This window comes from Salvia hispanica, chromosome 2 (assembly GCF_023119035.1).
Source record: "Salvia hispanica cultivar TCC Black 2014 chromosome 2, UniMelb_Shisp_WGS_1.0, whole genome shotgun sequence".
NCBI lineage: Eukaryota > Viridiplantae > Streptophyta > Magnoliopsida > Lamiales > Lamiaceae > Salvia > Salvia hispanica.
This window is the reverse complement of record NC_062966.1, coordinates 36917940-36941694: the sequence shown is the minus strand read 5'-3', so window position 1 is coordinate 36941694 and position 23755 is coordinate 36917940. Positions and strand designations below refer to the sequence as shown.

The 23755-nt window shown below is 35.2% G+C and overlaps 4 protein-coding genes across 4 annotated transcripts; 1 reads left to right on the top strand and 3 right to left on the bottom strand.

Annotated features, from left to right (window-relative positions):
* Positions 1 to 632: 632 nt before the first annotated feature.
* On the bottom strand, positions 633 to 2570 carry LOC125203875 (tryptophan--tRNA ligase, cytoplasmic-like). Its single transcript, XM_048102380.1, has 7 exons — positions 2510 to 2570; positions 2102 to 2194; positions 1882 to 1962; positions 1700 to 1771; positions 1058 to 1126; positions 857 to 967; positions 633 to 742 (listed from the first exon to the last, which is right to left on the bottom strand). Exons 1-7 carry the CDS (start codon positions 2543 to 2545, stop codon positions 692 to 694), a joined length of 513 nt encoding a protein of 170 aa, XP_047958337.1. The 5' UTR covers positions 2546 to 2570; the 3' UTR covers positions 633 to 691.
* Positions 2571 to 3861: 1291 nt separating this feature from the next.
* LOC125206910 (loricrin-like) lies at positions 3862 to 4206 on the bottom strand. Its single transcript, XM_048106125.1, has one exon. It carries the CDS (start codon positions 4204 to 4206, stop codon positions 3862 to 3864), a length of 345 nt encoding a protein of 114 aa, XP_047962082.1.
* A 10104-nt stretch (positions 4207 to 14310) lies between these two features.
* Positions 14311 to 16339, top strand: LOC125203810 (polyphenol oxidase I, chloroplastic-like). Its single transcript, XM_048102267.1, has 2 exons — positions 14311 to 14930; positions 15032 to 16339. Exons 1-2 carry the CDS (start codon positions 14311 to 14313, stop codon positions 16149 to 16151), a joined length of 1740 nt encoding a protein of 579 aa, XP_047958224.1. The 3' UTR covers positions 16152 to 16339.
* Positions 16340 to 17285: 946 nt separating this feature from the next.
* Positions 17286 to 19336, bottom strand: LOC125208008 (polyphenol oxidase I, chloroplastic-like). The gene is made up of 2 exons (XM_048107548.1): positions 18796 to 19336; positions 17286 to 18617 (listed from the first exon to the last, which is right to left on the bottom strand). The coding sequence occupies exons 1-2, from the start codon at positions 19330 to 19332 to the stop codon at positions 17463 to 17465; spliced, it is 1692 nt and encodes a 563-aa protein (XP_047963505.1). The 5' UTR covers positions 19333 to 19336; the 3' UTR covers positions 17286 to 17462.
* Between the last annotated feature and the right edge of the window lie 4419 nt (positions 19337 to 23755).

Here is a 23755-nt window from a genome sequence, read left to right as displayed (position 1 = left end):
CCTGAACCGTGGGCACCTCTAGAGTCAATTACTTCCTAACATTGTTTTATATGTAGGGTTATTTGCCTGTAAATACATGAACTTTCAAGATTTTCTGCTTTTTCCCCCGAACTTTTATTTTTGAATCTAAAAAATGGTATTCTATACGCTTTTGTTTATCCTAAACGATGGTCGTATACGCACTTTTGATTATATAAATTAACATTTATCAATTTTATTTCACAAATTAGCCACTTCTAATTTTTTAAATGAATAGTAAGTCTACTTCTTCTGCATAATATTCCTACTTTCATTGTTACCGCAGAATCTGTTATGCTAACCTACTCTTCGCCAATAGAGCTTTGAGCATTTTCTTTTGTATAGAAAAATGCACATGTGAAAGAAAGTGGATGAAACTTTATGTAGTAGTAAAGTTGGAGTGATTATTGTCTATATTCTTGTTGGATTACAAAATGTCAGGTCAAGAAGAAAAGAGTTGGATTTTGTACCTTTGACACCAAACATTTGTCAGGTGCCCAATTTAAGATGCTTATATATCAGGGGAATCCCACAGACCAAAATTTATATACTAAAGTGTTCCTATGGTTTAGTTGAACAAAATTAAAGTGTGTTCATACAGCCTAACACTGAAAGCGATTTACTAAAGAAAATTAAAGTGTGTTCCAATGATGGTAAAGAAAATTCTAAAAGTTTAGTTAAACATGTTGGGAAGTGGACGGACCGCCATGAATGCATCGACCATCTGCACCAAACACAAAGTTGAGGTAATAAGATCTCCAAAGGACAGATATATCGGTATCGCTTTAGCTAGTACATGGCGATTCTAACGGTTGTAAAACAAAGATATAGACTATACGTCGTTAGTCACAGCAGCTCTGGCCCTGCGGTGTCTTTCAACTAGCTCCGTTAAAACTTCAGTGAGGCGTTTCTTAACTTCTCCAGTAAGCATACGGCCTGAACCATATTCCTGTTTAATCATGAAATTAACATTAGACAAATTAAGAAGTAGGAAGATATTTTCATTTAAATATCAGGATAAATGGTTAGACAACAATACCTTCTGTTCGGATGTGCTCAAGTTCATTATCGTCCTCCAAGAAAAAGCCAAGGTATTTAAAGGGTATATCTACGTGAAAGTATCCAAGGAAGGAAAGATATGATTGCAGAACCAGTAACGGTATATGAAAGAGCAGAAAATATATCAACTAGAGCGCTCTAATAGTATCAAGTTACCGGTGTAATAATCACAAACAACCTTTGTTTTCAAATTCATATATGTCTGTACACTATTTATGGTGTAGGATTGGATCAACCGAGAGCAGCATCACCATATATCCACTCTCATAAAAGCTTTTACTACTTAGGATGGCAAGTCCATCTTTAGCACTTGTCACTTCTAAACAAATTTTATGCACAATTGAACATGTTGCATCTTATCAAAAGCTCAAGTTATAACTGATTACCTCATTGGCCATAAGAATATTTTGGCATTGAGTTCAAATGTTATTCAATGTCAAATAACCACTATCTCATGGTATTGCACTCAACATGTGATGATTAAATTCAATGTAATGTAGTAATAACTAGTTAGCTTAAAATATTGCCAGATTCACAGTTCAAACATTTTGTGCAGACAACCCAACTGTATTTTGAATGTTGGACTCCAAAGGTGGAAGTGGAAAGACAAGATATCGAATACCTCAAGATTTGCCCCAAATTTTCGGTGATTCTCTACAGAATCTTGCCCACCAGAGAAAGCATATCTGTTTATCTGTATTGATAGAACATAAATATGAAAACAATGAAGAAAACAGTGGAGAATTCATCTGCAAGACCCCACTTAAGATGGAAGAAGGATGGTAAGAGCTTTTGAAGCCAAACCTTGTTCTTTATGTCCTTAGCAGAATCAGTCACATAGATAGCAGAATTTGGATCACTGGCAGACATTTTCCCTGTTTCTCCCTGCAAATATATTACAGGAAACATGTTGGGAAAAGAAGATGCATTCCATACTAATTCTAGCAGCAATTTACTGAATCACTTATAACAAAAGATAACCGAACAGTTCTCCGGTTTACTTGTACCAAAATAGATAGGAAACCTGAAGAGCAGGAAAAAATGATGATTCAATCAGAGCTGGCCTGTGATAACCTAATCGAGGAGCGACATCTCGTGTCATTCGGAAGTAAGGATCCTGAAACAAAACATGTCAGATAGAATTATGAAATAAATTAGAATGGAGTATACAATATTGTATCAACGCGATTCAACAGAGAACAATAAATGACATCCTATAATATCTAGACCTTTTTTCTACTCCAACCCTTGGTGAGTTAGCAAGGCAGATAAGCCGTGATGGATATTCATCCTAAATTTCTTGTATTATTCACATGATGCATCATTCCCTGATATTTAGAATCACTTTCTATAGCATGTTCAGATGTAAGAAATGCATACTAATGACAATAAAGTAAAAAAAATCCAAAACATTCCTCAATATGCTAGTCACCTTATTATAAGTCACACATTTTGCAATCTTGACCATGTTCTTGTAAAATGAGCTGCACAATCTCAACAAATAAACTTACATGCTAACAAAACTTTTTTATAGAAATGAACTTGTAAACATGAAAACTACTTATACAGCAACACTATCAACTGAAAGTGAAAAAACTAGAAGCACTCACCCTCCAACATAATCAAAATCAGAGAAAATAAATGTCCTGTGATTTCAAGCCTGTTTTATCAATTATCACTACTATCTTTCATTTTTTTAATTTATCTTTATTTTCTCCTAACTTGACATAAATTTTAAAAATTGCATGGCTAAAAGAAAATTTTCTATTATAAGAGAGAGTACTATTTATAATTACTATTACTAATATTACTACAACTCTTATGGCTTTCGTTTTGAAATAAAGACTTTGAGACATGCAATTCTTTTAAGGGGAAATAGTCATTTAAATTATCAAGTTTGGTCAAAATCTGGTGTATCCACGAAGTTTGAAATCCACTAATTAAATCACGAAGTTTTAATTTTTTTTTATTATCCCATGAATCAGAATTTTAGGTGGAATCTTTGTTTACGTGGATTGAGATTTAAATCACGAAAAAGATGTGTGTATAATCCAAGTGTAACCACAAAGAGCTTGATTTAAAGTTGGATTGAGATTTCAAGATGAATTTCAACGTAGAGATGCAAATATTCCAACTTAAATATGACCCATGAGATAAACTAGAAAAATTGAAACTTTGTGATTTAAATAGCGGATTTTAAACTTTGTGGGATAAACCAGATTTTGACCAAACTTGATGATTTAAATGGCTATCTACTCTTCTTTTAAATTACATTTAATGAGATGAGAACAGTTGATCCCCTCTGTTTGGTTTGGACTGAAGATATCTTTGAATTAAATGGTTGGAAAAAATTTGACCAGTGCAATCTTTAATACTCTCTGTTCTATAGTAATAGAGTTATTTTGCCATTTTGGTACGTTCCATAGTAATATAGTCATTTCTCTTTTTAGTAAAAGGCAACACATTTTTCCACACCTACTTTACTCTCTCTTACTTTTTACTCTCTTCATCTCTCTACCTTTTTCATTTTCCACTTTATTCTTCTTTTACTTAACTCACCTAACACAATTTTTCTTAATCTCCGTACAGAAAAGAAATGTCTCCATTACTATGGAACGGAGGGAGTACAACTCGTTTGATATGATGGTGTATACAATACATGCGTTCAGCAACAACAGAATTTCCCATTCACTGATACAAATATTCCAATAATTAAAAATAAAATACAAAATATTTGGTAAAAGCCATCCATGTCACCCATTTTTAAAGAACATTTATTTTGTTTCAATCACAGCCGCCGCCGCAGCCTCCACAACCACCCCCACCATCACCACCACTATCTCCGGAGCCACCGCAGCCTCCTCCGCCAGTGACAACAGCTGTTGTGGTGACCGTGGCAGCAACAGCCGCGCCTACTCCAAGAACAACCATGCCACCATCCTTGCCTGCCGCCTTATCATCGCCTCTCTTCACGTCGAGGTACACCGGCCGAGGAGGAGGCACACGAGGCTCGGTCACGGCCGCGGGCCGCTCCTTCTCCTGCCAATTGCTTCGTACAAAACACACGACTATATATATAATAATTGGTGCAAAGATCAACACCAACACAACTACTACCACTGTTTCCATGTTGATATATTAGTATCTTATATTTTGCCAACATCTCCTTATATAACATTGTTCGCATAATTGGTCCACTAATTAAGGAATTATTTTATAAACTATTGTTACTAAACAAGCTAGGATTAGTACTACATCGATATAGGTTGACATTGACTTTGGAAATTCCTCACTTAATTTTGTTGGGATATATTTAAAGGCTTGGACGCGATTGCGTGAATGACTATTGAGATATGTATAGAAACCCCATTAAAATAAAGTGCAAATGTTGATAACAAATTTTCAATCGGATTTTCGTTGAATTGCTATTAAAAAATGTTTCGTTTACTTTGACGAATTTAGATTGATGGAAATAGGGATGTCAATCGGGCTAACCCGTTCGGGTTCGGGCGAGCCCACTCGGATCGCCGGGCTATTTGGGTACGGGCCATTCGGGTTATGGATTTTTCGGATCATAAATTTTCAACTCTAACCCTAATCCATTGGGTTTTGGGCTAACCCATCGGGCTATTCGGACCTAAAAGCTTTCGAAAATAATCTCTTGTATCAAAATTTTCTTCTATAAAATGATTTTAAATTTTAGATATTTTTTTCTTTTTAGTTTAGAATCATATAAAATTTTCAAATTTTCGTAGTTTTCTTCAATAAGTACTTGAAATGAAGCCTTTCATCTCGGTCAACTACAATATAAATTAAAGCTTATGTTCGTGTCATTATTATGGCATTGTTCGTAACTAATTCTTTATGAAAATTAAAAATCATATCTTACATGAATCATTATTAAAATGATAAATATATTAAGATTTTGATGGGTTAGTTCTTAATTTTGTCTTGATTGGCTTTGGTGGTGGTAAGACACTAGTGGCAGATGATGGAACGGTCCAATAATGAGTTGAGATGGAACTTGAAAGCTGATATTGTGGTATCGATTGGAAAAGTGTAGAATGAAGATTGAAAGACTAATGATTGTGTAGAATGAAGATTGAGGATTCAAAAATATAAAAAAAATCCCTTAAACTTAATAGTATTTTATAATTAAACTCACAACCCATCGGGCCGACCCGCAACCCATTCGGGCCAACCCGTTTAACCCGCCAACCCGTTTAGCCCGTTTTGTATTCAGGTAAAATAAAATTACAGCCCTAACCCACTCATATTACCGGATTGTTCGGGCCGACCTACGGGTTTCGGGTTGAATTGACATCCCTAGATGGAAACTTGGAGCCCAAATATATACAAACTTCCAAACCATGAACTTGAGAACTTGGATGATTTTATAAATTTAAATGTAACTGACTGGACTGGATTGAATACATAACTTCAAATGATATTAAAAAAGCAATTTTTAATCCTTACAAGTTACACCATTGAAATGATGCCATTTATCAATTGCAAGCCCTTTCGGCTTTTTTGTTGGTCCTGTTAAAATATTGTTGGCCCATATTATTGGGCCCTATTAGCTCATTTTTTGGGCCTTTTTAGCCCACTCCAGTTGATAAAAATTTTCTGAAGGCCCACTCTTTAGAAAACAGCATCGAATAACAAGCCTTTTTGTAAATGTTTTCAGTTTTTAATATTTTTGACAAATTATTTTTCAAATTGATTCCATAATGTCACGAGGCCCAAATTCAATATCGGGGTGTGATCCAGTGCTGTGCACATGTGCACAGCAACCTCTGCTGCTCCTCACAATATAATTAAATAATTCCCTCCGTTCCATAATAGAGTGACACACTTAGGGAATGACACAGAATTTTATGAAATGTTATTTTGTGTGTTAGATAGATGGAGAGAGAATATAGTATATTTATATTAATGTGAGAGGGAGTTTTTTCCATAAAAAGAAATGTGACATCTTTTATGGAACAAACTAAAAAGGTAAGTGTGACATCTACTATAGGACGGAGGGAATATATATTTGTTTGATTTATTTTATTAGTTTATTCTTTTGTATGTAACAATAGGGCTGTTGTGCACTTGTGCGCATAAGATCCCCAAGTGCACAGCAGAGGATCCTCATCCATTCAATATCAGAAAATTCATGTTGCATGTCTGCACACCAACTCTGATGTGATACCACAATACTATGTTACATGCACTGATTTATTTACGTTAAGTGGTTGATTTTATCTATTCATCTAAAGTATTTATCCAAAATATCCAACAACAAGTATTCATCGTTGTACATAAAATGTCATACAAAAAAAATCCGTCAAGCTGAATATCGATATGATAACTAAAATTACACATCTAATGAACAATCAAAGAAAGTGTAATTTTGGATAATTAACTTTTAGTTTCGAATGTCACATTGATACAAGACATTTTGTTTGCAAAAATAAAACGATGGGCACTAAATAATGTAAACATCTAAACGTTGGACATTTACAGATAACACATCCAAGCGATGAGACAAAATCGACTTTTTATCATTAGGTTTATCATCAAATTTGGTGTGTTATGTGAATCATCACATGACATATGAACTTCAAATCGTTGTCTGTTAATTTCTAAAGAATTTATAAAAAAAGACCTTATTAAAAAAAAGAAAGGATTATTTGTTTGTAAATACATGAATTTTTTATATTTTCTGCTTTTTTTGCACTTTTACTTTTTGAATGTAAATACATGAACTTTGTATTTTTTAATTTATTATTCCCCACTTAGGATATTAAAACTGATATGGAATACACTTTAGATATTACTCCCTCCGTCCGCGAATAGGAGTCTCGTTTTACTAGGGGTGTAAATTCGGGTATCCGTGGGTACCCAAACCCGAAAATTTGGGTACCCGAACCCGAAATCTCAAAAATATCATACCCAATACCCGACCCGTATGTGAATTCGGGTACCCTAATACCCGATGCGGGTACCCGAACCCAACTAATCGGGTACCCATAAACCCGGAATTATTATATTTGAAATTTATTCTTTTATATAAATTAAATTGTGATGAGAATAGAAATTATTAAAATAACACAATACGGAGTACTATTTATTGACTATAATTCTACTCCTATATAAAATAGACATTAGACAAATAGACAATACTTAATTTTAAAATAATTTTTTTTGATATAAATTGAAACATAAAAGAGATTATTTTTTTTAAGATATTAACTGAACATGTAAATAAAATAGAGAAAGCATAACTAATAAACTATATATTTTCAAAAGATAACAAGTAAGAAAATAAATAATGCAACATGAACCGAACACGAATGTAAAGAAGTATTAAAGTCGAAATAATAGAACAATGAAATGTCAAAGCAACCAAACATATAATCTAAATAATGTCAAAGCAACCAAACATAATCCAAATAGTAAACTAAGAACTTTTTAACCCAAAATATTTATCACAAATACATAATTAATCGGGTTTAATCGGGTATTAGTCGGGTACCCTAATACGGGTTTCGGGTACCCTAAACCCGAAGAATCCTAACATTAACTACCCAAACCCGTACCCGAACCCATAATTTTGGGTTTCGGGTACTCAAAACTCGTCGGGTATTGGGGCTGGGTCGGGAATACCCGAATCCCGCGGATTAAATTTTCAGCCCTACGTTTTACTATTTTGGTCCATCCGCGAATAAGAGTCCCAGTTCCTTAATTAATATAAATGGTAAAAGATCACACATTTCATCAACTCATTCTACTCACATATCATTTAAAACTAATATAAACAAGTGAGGCTCATTTTCCACTGACTTTTTTTCACTCACTTTTCTTAACATTTCTTAAAACTCGTGCCGAAAATGAATAGGGACTCTTATTCGTGGACGGAGGGAGTGCTATCTATGATGCAAAAGGTAGCAAATCAATATAACATGTTATTAGCCTATAAATATACTAACTTTCGACATTTTCTGATTTGTTTTTCTAAAATTTTTCTTTTTCTAATTTAAATGCAGGAAAAAGGAGATTTTCTATAAAAAAAATTCTTAACTAACCATTTCAATCAAAATAATACTAATAATTTTACCCTTTTTTCTAAATTGTAAACTTAGTTGTTCGATACACTTTTTAATTATATTTAACTGTCTAATATCTTTAAAAATTTAATATAAGTTGTGAATTTAGATATTTGTGATATTTTCATTTCAAATTGCATTTGATTAGAATGATGTTTGTTCTCATTTTTATATACTAATGCTTTATTTTCATTATTTAAATGATTATGTAAAATTTACATTCACTCATATATTATTTTGATTATATATTTTTTTATTTAAATGATGTGATTTTAAAAATGTTATTGATATGGGGTATTATCTTAAAAAAAATCACTCTCCATACAGTTTATATATATATTAATATTCACACATATATTTAAAAAGTGTTGGCATTAAATAACTTAGAAAAAATATACTGTGGGAAAAAACATAAATTTACAAAGTTATTGCAAAATTCTAGAAAATCTCAATGTTCAGGGGAAATTTTAGAAATAACGAAAGTTCGTGTATTTTTCAGCTTCAATACTTGTCGCCTTTTGCCACATTAGCACATCCGACGTACACATCAGCTTAAATTTTTAAAAAATATTTTTGGAAAAAAATCAGAAAAGCTGAAAGTTCATGTATTTAGATTCAAAAATAAAAATTTAGGAAAAAAACAGAAAATATTGAAAGTTCATATATTCACATACAAATAACCCAAAAGGTAATCAAAGTAAAAAATAATTTTCATTTTATTTGCATTTATAGAATCATATACTACTCCTTTCATTCCGTATTAGTGGAATCATTGTCATTTTGATACATTTCATATTAGTGGAGTAATTTCTCTTTTTAGTAAAAGTCAAAATACATTTTTTATCATTTACTCCATTTTACTCTTTATTATTTTATTTGTGCTTAGTCTCTCTACTTTTTTTTCATTTTCTAATATATTCTTCTTTACTTAATTTAATTTACACATTTCTTTTAAATTGTGTGATAAAAAAATACACTTCCACAACTACGAAATGTAGGGAGTACTATATTATTGTTTAATAGTATTACTGTAAATTTAATATAAAAATTTAACTATATGACTAGTATTTCTCGAGATCGAGCAGAGCACATGGAGCAATTACTACTAAGCGTAGCACATTGTTTTATAGGCATATACAGTCATCATGTTTCTTAGGTCGTGGACTCGTGGTAGTAATGGTTTTGGTCCAATGAAATAAACAAAGTTTAACACGAATAAAGACGTCACTACCCAAAAAAAAAGTGTTAAAAAATAATATTTTTTTTAATACAATTAAAGATGTTAATTTGTATTTTTAAATATAACACCACCTTTTAATAAAACGGTCTTTATTATTGATGTTCAAACTAAAATTAAGAGAACGCAAATAAAAAAGTCCTTAGAAAGGCAAAAAAATTAAGTTAATTTATTCTTAATTGAAGAATGCTTTTTTTTTAATCTTAAATTATTGTTATTTTTTAAAAAATTTCAACGCAGGAAATTGCATCTCATTTTTTTTGTTTTTAAAAGATTGACACAACTACTTGTTAAAATGTTCTTATAATTAAATAAGGGTTGCTTTTCTATTTTGATACATTTATAAGTACTCTGCTTTTTCTTTTATAAAATCGCTAATGCCTATTACTTTCTATACTAAAAAACAATTCTGTATACTTTGTCAAATTACATAATTAGTCAACTAAAATACAGTAAACCACGTTAAACACGAATGGGGAATTAAAATTAATAATATATTATATGTTAGAGGTAGTTGTCTAGGTGAGATTGGTGAGATTTAAATATTCAATTAAATCAGGCTTGGAGCTACTGGTCAGTTAACAATTAATGATGATTAATTAATACTTATATACAATTATTAATTAATTATATAAGTTCTGGTATCTAGTCTGGCATAAATAATTACATATCATGCATCCAAATTTAAAATTAGGTGCCGATTTTCTCAGATCTGCCTGATTAATTAAGGATGTAATATCTGAACATGCATCAGTATACATTTATAATACTAATTATATTTATAATTATTATTTTATAATATATTTTCAAATCAATGTAGAAAAAATTGTAATCGAAATAATATTTCAAATGATGTGTATTCTTATTTAAAATTTTAAATTATATCACTAACAACTTTTTGTTATATGAAATATCAGTGAATAATCGTGAATTCGTGATGATTCATTTAAAAGAGCTAGTCTTACACTCTTACCAATAAATATATTAAAAGTGATTAGTTTGAGGCACTAATTAAATGATTGTGAAAATCAAGCATTTAATTTATGTATTTTGCGATTCCGAGCATTCAGTAATTACTGAGCTTCGTACATGTATAATCATAATTATTATAACGAGAACGAATCGGTAATTAATGTTCAGAACTAAGTGTATTTTCAGTTTTAAAATATATAAATACTAATAATTTTTTAAGCCATACTATCGGTCTCCTCCTACAATTATGGTCATCAATAAAATAATGTAAACACGTTCATCAATCAATGAGCCCCTAAGAAAATAATCTATTTAATAAACGATATGTGAGCTGGTGAAGATATTCACATCTATGTGTAGTAGATTTCCTCTTTTACTTTCAATATTAAATTAAGCATTGTGCACATGTTTAATACGTTTGGGTCTAATTCATTTATTGCTAGTAAACTTCGGTTAGACTTTTAGGGCCAAGATCGTGGATGAATATGCAAACATAAGTAATCGAAAAATTATTAATTAATTATTTTGAAAACGCATCATTTTTATTTTAATATTCACTAAACCATCGAATTATTAGATGAGTTATTAATGTATGCCAAAATTAATAGAGTACATGTTTTTTCTTGCCAGAGTGTCCAAATAATTTTCCGCTGACCAAAGCAATTTTAGAAGTGTGAAAAAATACACAAATTGAAATATTTTGATTCATTACAGAGCAAAACACACAGTAATTAAAGCTGCCTATAGTATTTGATTTTGTTTTCTGTAAATCGCTTTGTCGCATAAAATTAGTTATTTATTCATTTTTAGTATATTTTCAAAATATAGTCAAATTTCTTAATTGACTTTATCTTAAAACTTTTACCCTTTTGTGTTAAATAACAATTTTAGGATAATACGTGCATCAATACACAAGGATAAAATATATCCCTTCCGTCCTCAAAGAGCATGAACATTTGATTCGGTACGAGTTTGAATGCATAGTTGAAAAAGTAAGAGATAGATAGAAAGAAAAACTTCTTAAAGTATTGTTAATTAAAAATGGATCCCACCTCATTCGAAAAAGAAAAATTTCCAAAATTATAAACTTCATAATTTTTAGAGACGGATTAAAAATAAAATCATTCATGGAGTACTACTTTTCAGGAACTGAGCGAGAGTAACAATTGTCAATAAATAATGGAAATTCGAGGACGTGTTATGAGACATGTATTATTTAAATAATTATGTTTACGGGCTTCAATATATCCCTTGATTCTGTAGGATTCGTTCACGTGGTCACACAGATTGTTCAACTTTTGAATAATCGAATAGTAAAAATTATCATACAAATTGTGATACAGAATAGAATGAATAAAACATACTCCGTATAATTATAATTAAAAAAAGAATAACAAGGTTAAAAGAGTCACAAAATAAGCATTTCCATATTTTTATTTATTATATTCTCACAAAAATAATCTTATTTTTTTATTTTGGAATTAATATCATTTCTCTTAATTTACAAAAAAAATTAGTACTCCATTTTTTTCTCTTTCTATCTCAGGTTTTACCATTATGTATTTAAATTTGTGTATAAATAAAACTATTTTGATAAACAGAGTATTTATTTTTCTTTGGTAGGTGAGAATCGTGAGATGGTGTAGTTTAATTTCATAAATTCCATTAACACCCTCATCAAATAAAGATTTCAAATTTGGTACTCCATGTAATATTTTTTATTTCACCGGTGGGAGAGGTTCACATGTTGTCATAAATGAATTACTCGTCAAACAAGGTTGATCGATTGATTTATTAATAGGAATAGGTTTAGATTGGATAAAACCACTATATAATTGTATTATTAAAGATTTGATATCAAGGACGATCTTCTAGAAAAAGATTTGACATCAAAGAAGAGGCATTATAATTCTATACTTAGATGAGTCCGCAGTTAAAAACTTTCGAGTATTTCATTTAACTTTTACATTAATTTATGTAGAATGGGCAAATAATTATAATTCCGAAGGAAAGAAAGAATGATAGGTAAGTCAATCAAATAAATGGGGCTATAGACAAAATTAGCTAATTTACATTATACTACTAAATTAAAGTTAATTTTGACATTTTGTACGGGTTAAACACCTCACTAGTTAATCTCTTAAATTCACAAATAGTGATTAATTCGCGAGTTTGAGGCATAATCAGTGAATCTGTCACATTTTCCATTTGTTCGGGATTTTACATCATATATATACTCACGATTAATGACGACCAAATTCACAAATTCATGAATCACGAGCAATGAGAGGACATAGTTTTTATGCTTTACACTTTATGTACTTTACCTATACTCATTTTAGTCATTTGTAAGATATTTTAATAATCTAATACTCTCGACACGACACAGGGATCTGATCAGTTGTTTATGTATTTGCTAATTACTAGCTATGTCAACAACCTAAATTATAAATGTCAAAACCTATGTTATAAATGTCAAAATACGAAATGATCATTTGTATGGCAACTAAATTTTGTTGACTTTTTATATGTCAACAATAATTACTTGACATATAAATGACTTCGTGTTAACGTTTATATTATAGATGTTGCCATAGTTACTATAGCAATTTATCATAGTAATAACCTAATAGGACCCCACATATATATAATATACTATTTATCTGCTAATAAGACAAAATATTTTGAAATACTAGTAGTTAGAGCATCCATAATGGCTTAGGGCTAGCCACTCTCTCTCTTTGCCACGTTATCAACACTAAAAATTCACCTGCCACATCATCATTTTAATCAAATAGGCTAGCCACAATAAAAATAATTCAAAAACAACTACATTTACGGAATTAAATTTACGATAAATTACGGAATTAAATTTACGAGACATATACGGGAAAATTCATTCATTTCATTTAAATAAAAAAGGTACATAATTAAAAAAAATGGGGCTTCTACACACGAGCCCCGCCTCTCTCTAAAAATCGCGTATATGTAGTGTTTCAAAAAAATTCAAAAAATAAAAAATAAAAAATTGTTCTGTCCGATCGCGAGCCTGCAATGGCGGCCAGCGCTCGCAAATCAGCGTGCGCTCGCCTATTTTCTCGCCGAAAAGGCGCTGGTCAATTCCAATGGTTCGGCTAGCCGACCGGCTAGCTACGCGAATCGGCTAGCCGGTGTGCTAGCCGCCATTGTGGATGCTCCTATAACTCCTTACAAATTTCCAATTTTATGTTGTATATTGGATTTAAAGGCACAATATTGATGTAATTATGAAATAGTAATAAATAAGTTAACAACTTACTTTACATTTATATTCTCTCCGTCCATAAATAATAGATCACTTTGTGTATGGCACGAGTTTTAATGTAGAATTGTTAACGTAGGAGAGAAAGGAAAAAAGTAAGAGAGAAAAGAAAAAATAAGAGAGAAGTAGTGTTAGTAGAATGATGTGTAGGGTTATTCTTTGTTGAAAACTTACCATAAATAACTGTGATCAATTTTTTGTGGACGGCCAAAAATGGAAATTGTGATCTATTGTTTATGGACGGAGGAAGTATTATTTTCATAATAATTACACTTTTAGTTCTTCAGAAAAAAAAAATCACGTGTGGACCTTTTGCAATGAACAAAAAATTCAAATCTTAGTTGTACTAGTATTAATAATGACTTCTAAGAACTGGTTTATTTAGTAAAATAATAAGATAAGCTATACAAGCCACAGGGCACTGGTTAGGTTGACAAAAGGCACATGGTTTATGTAGTTATTTATTTCGTTGCTACATCCATCATATATACGTATAATTAATTATCTAGAACTAGTTCAAAAGTTCAAATCAAGCAATTAGTAGAAATTAAATTATTAAAAAAACATGCATGCATAGAAGCAGTCCCTATATAAAGCCATGCATCCCCAGCAATAGAAACCACCAAACCATGGCTTCTCTTCAATCTTCCTTCACGGTGCTCGCCACCACTCCCACCCCCCGCAATTCCTCCCTCTCCAAGCCCTCCCTCCTCTCCACCCCCAATGCAAGGCGGAGCCACCGCTTCCGCGTCTCCTGCAACAGCAGCAGCGGCGGCGGCGGTGTTGACCGCCGCAACATGCTGCTAGGTCTCGGCGGCCTCTACGGCGCTAGCAACCTCATCTCGGGCCGCAAAGCCAATGCGGACCCCATCCTGCCTCCCGACCTAAGCCAGTGCGATGCCACCGGCGCCACCACCACTAAGGACGGGCAGACAGTTAGCCTCGACGTCGACTGCTGCCCGCCCTTCACCGACGTCCAGTCCGACTACAAGCTCCCCTCGTTCACCACGCCCCGGGTGAGGCCAGCGGCCAACCGCGGGACCCTGAAGCCCGAATACATTGCCAAGTACCAGCTAGCCATTAAGAGGATGAGGGAGCTCGACATCACCGACCCGGACGACCCCCGCGGCTTCACCCAGCAAGCCAACATCCACTGCGCCTACTGCAACGGCCCCTACGACCAGCCCGACCACCCTGGCATCGATCTCCAAGTCCACAACTCCTGGCTCTTCTTCCCCTTCCACAGATGGTACTGACTGACTGACAGACTTATACAGTGATTTCAGTTCTCTCTTTACAACGGAAATATTATTAAATTAATTTTGTTTATGTTTGATTAATTGCTAACAGGTATCTCTACTTCTTCGAGAGGATCCTCGGAAGCCTCATCGACGACCCCACCTTCGCCATTCCCTACTGGAACTGGGACAACCCTCGCGGCATGTTCATGCCCGAGATGTTCTCCGTCCCGGGCACCCCTGCCTACGACGCGAACCGCGACCAGAATCACATCCCCGGCGGCCCCAGCCCCGTGGTCAACCTCACCCTGGGCAGCACTGTCACCGACCCCATCCAGATCGTCAACAACAACCTCACCCTCATGTACAATGAAATGATAGGCACCCCCGCCTCCGCCATCGACTTCATGGGGCAGGCCTACAGAGACGGGGAAGCCCCACACGGCTTCCCCCTCGGGGGAACCTCTGAGCGAGGCTCCCACACCGCCATCCACGTGTGGGTTGGAGACCCCAACAACGAGTACAGCGAGGATATGGGCAACTTCTACTCCGCGGGCCGGGACCCGCTCTTCTACTGCCACCACGCCAACGTCGACAGAATGTGGGCTCTCTGGAAGGACATCCCAGCGGGCTACCCCAAGGAAATAACGGATCCGGATTTCCTGAAATCTGCCTTCATGTTCTACGACGAGAACAAGAACCTCGTCCGCGTCACCGTGGCCGACGCCCTGGACCACAAGAAAATGGGATACGAGTACGAAGCCAGCAACACCCCATGGATGAACTACCGCCCACAGCAGAAGTTGGTCCCGGCCGACGTCCAGAGCCTCTCCAAAAAGGCGCAGACGGTGAAGAAGCTCTTCCCTCTCACTCTCAACAGCACTGTTAGGGTTATCGTGCCCAAGCCGGCCACGGGCAAGGCAGACGAGACGCTGGTCATCGAGAACATCGTCACCAACAACTCCAAGTTGGTCAAGTTTGATGTGTTCATCAACGACGAGGACGACAAGCCCGGGGAGGTCGACAGGGCCGAGTATGCCGGGTCGTTCACGCAGCTGCCGCACAGGGTGAAGGCCAAGCAGAGCACCGGCAACCTCCGCTTGAACTTGAGGGAGCTCTACGAGAACATCAACATCGCCGATGATAAGTCCGTTGTCGTCACCATTGTTCCCATCATCAACGGCTCGGCTGTCACCATTGGTAGTGTCAAGATCGTCCCTCGCGTTGCTTAACTCATCATTTCCATCTCAACATTGTTTTTCCGTGGCTGAATAAGCCTTTTGCTATTTGTTTCCAATAAAAAATGTTTCCAGTTTCTGTGGAAACATTTGTTTTATCCAACTGTATTTATACTCCATTTTGTGGAGTATGATACTTTGAATTAATATGATATTTGAATGTCCCATTATTTTTTTCTCCATTGCTTATATCTAACCGTTTAACTATTTTTGGTTTGCTCTCAAAAATCAAAAAAATGGAAAGGGAAGATGATTTGGTGTCAAAAGTCTAAACAAATCTATTCAGTAGACTCTGAAATATTGAAATTATTAAACTATATATCCCCAAGAATTAAGTGTTTTTCTAAATAATCGCCTAAGCTTCGAATTAAGGGACGTAAATTAAAGCATCTAAAAAATAGTAGTATAACATTAAGATATAAGTTAGGAGTAATATATTTGTCCTTGATTAAGAATGTTTTCTTTGCATGTAATTTTTCTAAATTTTCAACGCAAATATTTGCGCTTCTTATAACATTAATTGTTTGGTACTCCTAGTTTACATATTAGATGCATTTCAATTCCATTAATATTATTCACTTTGATCAATGTAGCATAAAGTTGCAATTTATTCTATGTGGACAATTATCAATTTGGGATCGTATACATGTGTTTTCAAGGATTTTTATCACAAGTTGTAAATGGCTAAATATATTTCAAGTTAATGTACTATAAATCTAGTATTGCAAGTTAAATAAATAAATCACATGATGGAGGAACTTTACGTCTTTACCGAAAGGTGGTCGGGACATTTCAATATTTTTTTCGAAACATGTTTAACGTTCTAGCTCCACCTCACGGTCATGTCATTAAACCACTCAAAGATTTTAGCTAAATTAAATAAGTATTTCAATCATTCAACCCTAAAATATTACCTAAAATACAATAAAGTCGTTGATCATTATTACTAAAGCTCTTTTTGGTTAAAAAGTGTTTAGAGAGTAAAATAGTACTCCACCCAATACATTATTTTGGAATTGGAATGCATCTTTTTTATCATCACACATGTGACTTGAATTCCCAATTTCTTTGTTTATAGTCTCTGTGTAAAAGAAAGTTGCTACTACAAACTAAGGAATTAACAAGAAATGAGAAGAAACAAGAATACTTGGCATTATGATTAAAAGAAATGTTTCATTAATCCATTTCATATCTCGAAGAAGATACAAAGGATCACGAAATTGGAAACATTTTTATTGAAACACACAAGTCTTATTCAAACAACTCGAAAACAGAGCAACGAACTCCAAAGGAGAAATCGACGAATCAAGCCGCAACGCGTGGGATGATCTTGATGCCACCAATGGTGACTTCGTCCCCGTTAATGTGCGGTACAATGGTGACGACGATGGAATCATCATCGCCAATGTTAATATTCTCGTAGAGCTCCTTCAAGTTCAACCTGAGATCGCTCGCGCTCTCCTGCGCCCTCGCCCTGTGCGGCACTTGAGTGAATCCTCCCAAATACTCAGCTCTATCAAGCTCCTGCGGCTTGTCGTCCTCATCGTTGACGAACACATCAAACCGGATGAGCTTGGTGCTGTCCGCGACAATCTTCTCAAGCACAAGCACTTCATCGGCCGCGCCCTTGGTCGGCTTAGGCACCAGAATCCTCACAGTCTTGTTCAGCCTGAGAGGGAAGAGTCTGTCTGGCCTCTTCGCATTCTTGCTCAGCTTCTTGATGTCCACCGGGACGGCCCTCTGGGCCGGCCGGTAGGCCATCCATGGAGTGTCGCTGTGCTCATACTTGTACCCCATTTTCCTGTAGTCCAGGCAGTCGGCCACCTTGACGCGGACCAGGTTCTTCTTCTCGTCGTAGAACATGAAGGCCGCGTCCTTGAAATCGGCCTCGTTGATGTCCTTGGAGTAGTTCGCCGGGATGTCTTTCCAGATAGTCCACATTCTGTCGACGTTGGCGTGGTGGGAGTAGAAGATCGGGTCCCGCCCGGCCGAGTAGAAGTTCCCCATGTCCTCGCGGTTGCTGTTGTTGGGGTTTCCGGTCCAGACGTGGACGCCGGCGTGGGACCCGCCCTCGGACGATCCCCCGCTGGCGCGGGCCGGGGGGGCGTCCCCGGCGCTGTAGGGGTCGCCCATGAAGTCGATGGCGGACTCCACGTCGCCGATCATCTCCTTGTACATCTGCGTCAGGTTGTTGGCGATGATCTGGACAGGGTCGGTCACGGGCGGGTTGGTCATGGTCAGCGTGACCAGGGCCGGGGGCCGATGCGTCGGGTCGCGGTTGATGTCATAAAGTGGAGATTTTTCGTTGTCGAAAGCCGGGGGAATCTGCATTCCCCTGGGGTTGTCCCAGTTCCAGTAGGGCAGGGCGAAGGTGGGGTCCCCGATGAGTTCGCCCATGATCCTCTCGTAGAAGTAGAGGTACCACCTGTGGAAGGCGAAGAATATCCACGAGTTGTGCACCTGGTCACAGGGGCGGACGCAGAAAATGAAATTAGTATAAATTTAGGATAAATTTGAAAATTTTGTTAAAGAAAAAAATAAGTTTAGACCTGGTCACATGGGCGGACGCTGAAAATAAAATTAGTAAAGGCTATAGTTTAAAAATACTAAAATTAAGTTTACTAGGGGCTTATGGTACCTGGAGATCGAGGCCGGGGAAGCCGATCTGGTCGTAGGGGCCGTTGCAGTAAGCGCAGTGGATGTTGGCTTGCTGGGTGAAGCCCCGGGGGTCGTCCGGATCGGTCACGTCGAGGTCCCTCATCCTCTTGATGGCGAGCTCGTACTTGGCCAAGTACTCCTTGTTGATCCGGTGCGCGGCCGGCCTGACCCGGGGCTTGGTGACCCTGGGGAGCTTGTAGTCGGTCTGGACGTCGGTGTAGGGCGGGCAGCAGTTGACGTCCAGAACGACTACCTCAGTGCCCTTGGTAGTCCACGCGCCTTTCGGGTCGCACGTGCTGAGGTCGGGAGGGAGGATGGGGCTCGCCTCGGCCTTCTGGCCGGGGACGAGGCTGGTGGCGCCGTACAGGCCGCCGAGGCCGAGGAGCATGTTCCTCCGGTCAACGCCGCCACCGCTGCATGAGACGACAGAGCGTTTGGTGGCGGCGAGCTGGGATGGCGGAATGCGGGTGGTGGGGATGGTGGGGCGCGCCGTGAATGAGGATTGGAGGGAAGCCATGGTTTGGTGAATTGGTGATTTGGTTGCTGCCGATGCATGTGTATATATAGCAAATATTAGCTACTCTTTGTTTTATTAATTAATTCTCCCATCATTCACACAATATGTAATAATTTAGTCATTGTAGATCTAAATCCAACTAATCTTACAATATTTAATTCAGCCCTATAGCATCGTTTTTTGATACTCATAAATGATATTCTTGACCAGCTAATCTACACTAAATTACTCTTTTGCAAGGCTGTTTTTTTCTCTAACCGTTGTAGACTATTGTCCGTAGTTGTAACTTTCTAAGGACTAATAATCAAAGAGCTAAATATTTTCGAATTTTAAGTTTGATACATAGTACTAATATGAAATAGATTATTGTACAATAAGTTTTATAATTTTAACCTACTTTGCATCTGATTAAGCTTCGGCCAATTTGCTTTAGGTAGATCTATTGATAGCCACTGAATACGACCTTTCAATTAAGTACTCCCTTCGTTCCATAGTAATAGAGTCATTTTATCATTTTAGTACGTTCCATAGTAATAGAGTCATTTCCATTTTTAGTAAAAGTCAACACATTTTTCCACACCTACTTTACTCTCTCATACTTTTTCCTCTCTTCATCTCTCTCCCTTTTTCATTTTCCACTTTATTCTCCATTTACTTAACTCACCTAACACGATTTTTCTTAATCTCCGTGCCGAAAAGAAACGCCTCCATTACTATAGAACGGAAGGAGTACTTTTTAAAAAAAATTTAAAAAAAAGGAATATTTGGAGATAGGATACTGATTTGGATCCAACGACGAATATGCCATCCCCGGGACCATTTGTTATAAAAAAATATTGTACTACTAATGAATATGTTTTATTTTGTTTGGGTTAAAAATACGCATAAATAAGTATAATAGCGAGACTTGGGATTTGTTATCACATGTCCGAAAATCTAGCCATATCTTACAAGGAGGAGTTTTATCCAAACTTATTCTACTAATTAGTGTGAAATCACTTAAATGGAACATATATAGTCAAGATTATTAGTTGGCTCACCTTTTCTCACTTTACCTCTCTCAACCATTTATGACTTCAATTTCTCTCTTCCATACTCTATTTCTTCGAATTTCTTGGCATCTTTCGACTGTGTCGAAGACGAAAAAGGATTCCCAAGCTTCACGTTTTTCATTTTTTAAAGATGAGTTTGTATCCGTATTAATAATTCTACGGAGATACTGCCAAATAATAAAGTAGCTAAGGTTGCACTCTTTTATCCCAACTTTATTACTCCTATTATAACTTTTAAATATGCAAAGTGGAAAGGAATATCTATAAATTGAACAGCGTCAACTTCATCTTTCCACTTACACAAATTAACAAAAATAGATAAATACATATTTAAATTAAATATTTTAGCACCCGCGCTTTATACAGATACAAATAGTGTTTTTAGTTAAACTTTTTTTGTATTTATGTTATACTAATGGGGGTATTTTTATGATCATCCCCCACATAGGGGTGTAAATTCGGGTACCCGCGGGTACCCAAACCCGAAACTCAAAAATGTCATACTCAATACTCGATCCGTATGTGAATTCGGGTACCCTAATACCCGATGCAGGTACCCAAACCTAACTAATCGGGTACCCATAAACTCGGAATTATTATATTTAAAATTTATTCTTTTATATAAATTAAATTGTGATGAGAATAGATATTATTAAAAATAGCACAATACTTATACTATTCATTGATTATAATTCTATATTATATAAAATAGTCATTAGACAAATAGACACTACTTAATTTTAAAATAATTTTTTATTTGGTATAAATTGAAACATAAAAGAGATTAAAATAATTTTTTAAGACATTAAATGAACATGTAAATAAAATGGAGAAAGCATAACTAACTAACTATATATTTTCAAAAGATAACAAGTAAGAACATAAATAATGCAACATGAACCGAACACGAATGTAAAGAAGTATTAAAGTCGAGATAATAGAACAATAAAATGTCAAAGCAACCAAACATAATCTAAATAATGTCAAAGCAAGCAAACATAATCCAAATAGTAAACTAAGAACTTTATAACCCAAAATATTTATCACAAATACATAATTAATCATAATTAATCGGGTTTAATGGGATATTATTCGGGTACCCTAAACCCGAAGAATCCTAACATTAACTACCCAAACCCGTACCAACCCATAATTTTGGGTTTCGGGTACCCAAAACCCATCGGATATTGGGATTGGATCGGGAATACCCGAAACCCGCGGATTAAATTTTCAGCCCCCCACACTACCGTTTGATCCGTCAATTATTTAAATATAAGAGTGAATTTCATAATTATTTTTTCTTAAAATGAGGTTTGCACTTTTTAAGTTTCCTAAGTAAGAAAATTCACGTTTTAGAGATCTACACATTGTAAAATTATATCCTATATGAAATAGTTCTGATGACCATTTTGCCCTCGAAGCTATGATTAATGTACAAGTCTTTTTCATCTTATTATTACTTTTACGACGTAGCCATCATAATTGTAGTTATTAATGCATATCGAATTTCTTCATAATTGCATCAGTTTTCTTCATAATTTCCCTCAGTCTTACATTTTTCCCAATAGACATCCTATGTCATCTGCAAAATACAGATATCCTTTAACAGCCTTCATATGAAGATTAAACACTTCATTACACGAACAAGAAATGCATTCGAAGTTGTAACACGTGATTCACGACAATTTGACCAGATAATCAAACATTAATTGAGCTCTTGCCAGGCTGTCTTCTAATAATTACCGTTGTATGCATTAGACTAATTGAAGCTAAAGAGCTCAATTTGGTGCACTTAATTTTGTATAAGTCAAAAATAAAAAGATGGTATTATCTGTCCTACTTCAAAACTAGCAAATTCTAACGTGGTAGTTGAATTTAAAGAAAGAATTCATTTATGAAAAGGTGGGCCTACCACAAATATATTAATCGAGCAAAGATAGATTAGTTAAGATCTTCTTTTAAATCAATAAACTTTATATTTGAGCTAGTACGTCTTTTATCTATTAATAGCTTCACTACTCAAAAAGTAATAAATCACCATATATGAGACTGTGATATTTTTTCACTAGAACGTTTAATAAAATAATTACATAGTTAAATTAAGGATTATTTGTTTGTAAATTTAAGTAAGTTTTGCCCCACAAAGTTTCAAAAATTCACAAATGTCAGAAGATGATTTTTTTTGAGCAAATTAAATACTCTCTCTGTCCCACTTTAACAATTTCATTGACTTTTCTGTCCTATTTTTATAAAAATGATAAAAAATAATTAAAGATGGGAAATGGTAAATTAAGAGAGAGAATAATATAGAGAAGAGTGTTATCTACATTATTGTCTCTCTTACTTTATCATTTCTTCATTTTAGCTATTTTTATCATTTTTATAAAAAAATGTCAGAAAAGTCAATGGAACTGCTAAAGCGGGACGGAGGGAGTAACATATTAAGAGACTAAATGCCGGCAATTTAAGTCTAAGAAACTGAAAAATAATAAATACAGTAAAATAAAACTAATTTAATCTCAGATAGAGGACTATTCTCTTTTTTTGGTAGTGTGTGCTATTACGCTCTACAAATATGTCACCACAATTTGATAATTTCAAGATAAATATGTACTACTATGGATAATTTAAAGATAAATATATCACCACAATTTGATAATTTTAAACACAAATGTCCAGGCACAGCCACGTTCTAGACCACAAGAGGATATAGATTACTCCAACATGCCTGATTTAATCCAATATTAAAAATAGGAAATCTGCCACACATAATTAAGAATATTATCATCAGCACGTCGATACATTAAATACATGATTCCCTGGTTGTTGAACGTGCTTTTACATTATTTTATTTGATAAAAAGATATTACCATATCTGCGTTTTAGGCATGGAGTGAGGACTCACGGGAAGGGCCTCGACGACGAATTGGGCCGCAACGTAGGAGCTTAAATTGGCCAGCATGACCAAGGAGTAGATTCTGAGTTTGGGCCAAATTTTAAAGATCATAAAAGATTGGGCAGCGATATATTTCCTTATGAATTAAAATGGGTATTTCGAGATATATAGGTTAGCCTTTTTTTTCTATTTTGTCTTATTACTAATTTTAGTAATTACTAAATACTCCATCCGTCCCAGTTTTCCATTTCGGTCCGTCCCACATAATTTGTCTCATTTCACTTTTACCATTTTTGGTAGTGGACCCCATATTTCACTAACTCATTCCTACTCACATTTTATTATAAAACTAATACTTTAAAAGTAGGACCCACATCCCACCAACTTTTTTCAACTCACTTTCCATTACATTTCTTAAAACTCGTGTCGGGTCAAAGTGTGTCAAAATTTGGGGGACGAAGGTAGTACTATTGTA

Coding starts and splice junctions, on each gene's coding strand:
- LOC125208008 (XM_048107548.1), bottom strand. CDS start 19,332: ATGGCTTCCCTCCAATCCTCATTCACGGCGCGCCCCACCATCCCCACC. Junction 18,618..18,795: donor TCCCCGGCCTCGATCTCCAG/GTACCATAAGCC, acceptor CCCTGTGACCAG/GTGCACAACTCGTGGATATT.
- LOC125203875 (XM_048102380.1), bottom strand. CDS start 2,545: ATGGTCAAGATTGCAAAATGTGTGACTTATAATAAG. Junction 1,772..1,881: donor CTAAGGACATAAAGAACAAG/GTTTGGCTTCAA, acceptor CTATCAATACAG/ATAAACAGATATGCTTTCTC. Junction 968..1,057: donor TGAGCACATCCGAACAGAAG/GTATTGTTGTCT, acceptor ATGATTAAACAG/GAATATGGTTCAGGCCGTAT.
- LOC125206910 (XM_048106125.1), bottom strand. CDS start 4,206: ATGGAAACAGTGGTAGTAGTTGTGTTGGTGTTGATCTTTGCACCAATT.
- LOC125203810 (XM_048102267.1), top strand. CDS start 14,311: ATGGCTTCTCTTCAATCTTCCTTCACGGTGCTCGCCACCACTCCCACC. Junction 14,931..15,031: donor TTCTTCCCCTTCCACAGATG/GTACTGACTGAC, acceptor AATTGCTAACAG/GTATCTCTACTTCTTCGAGA.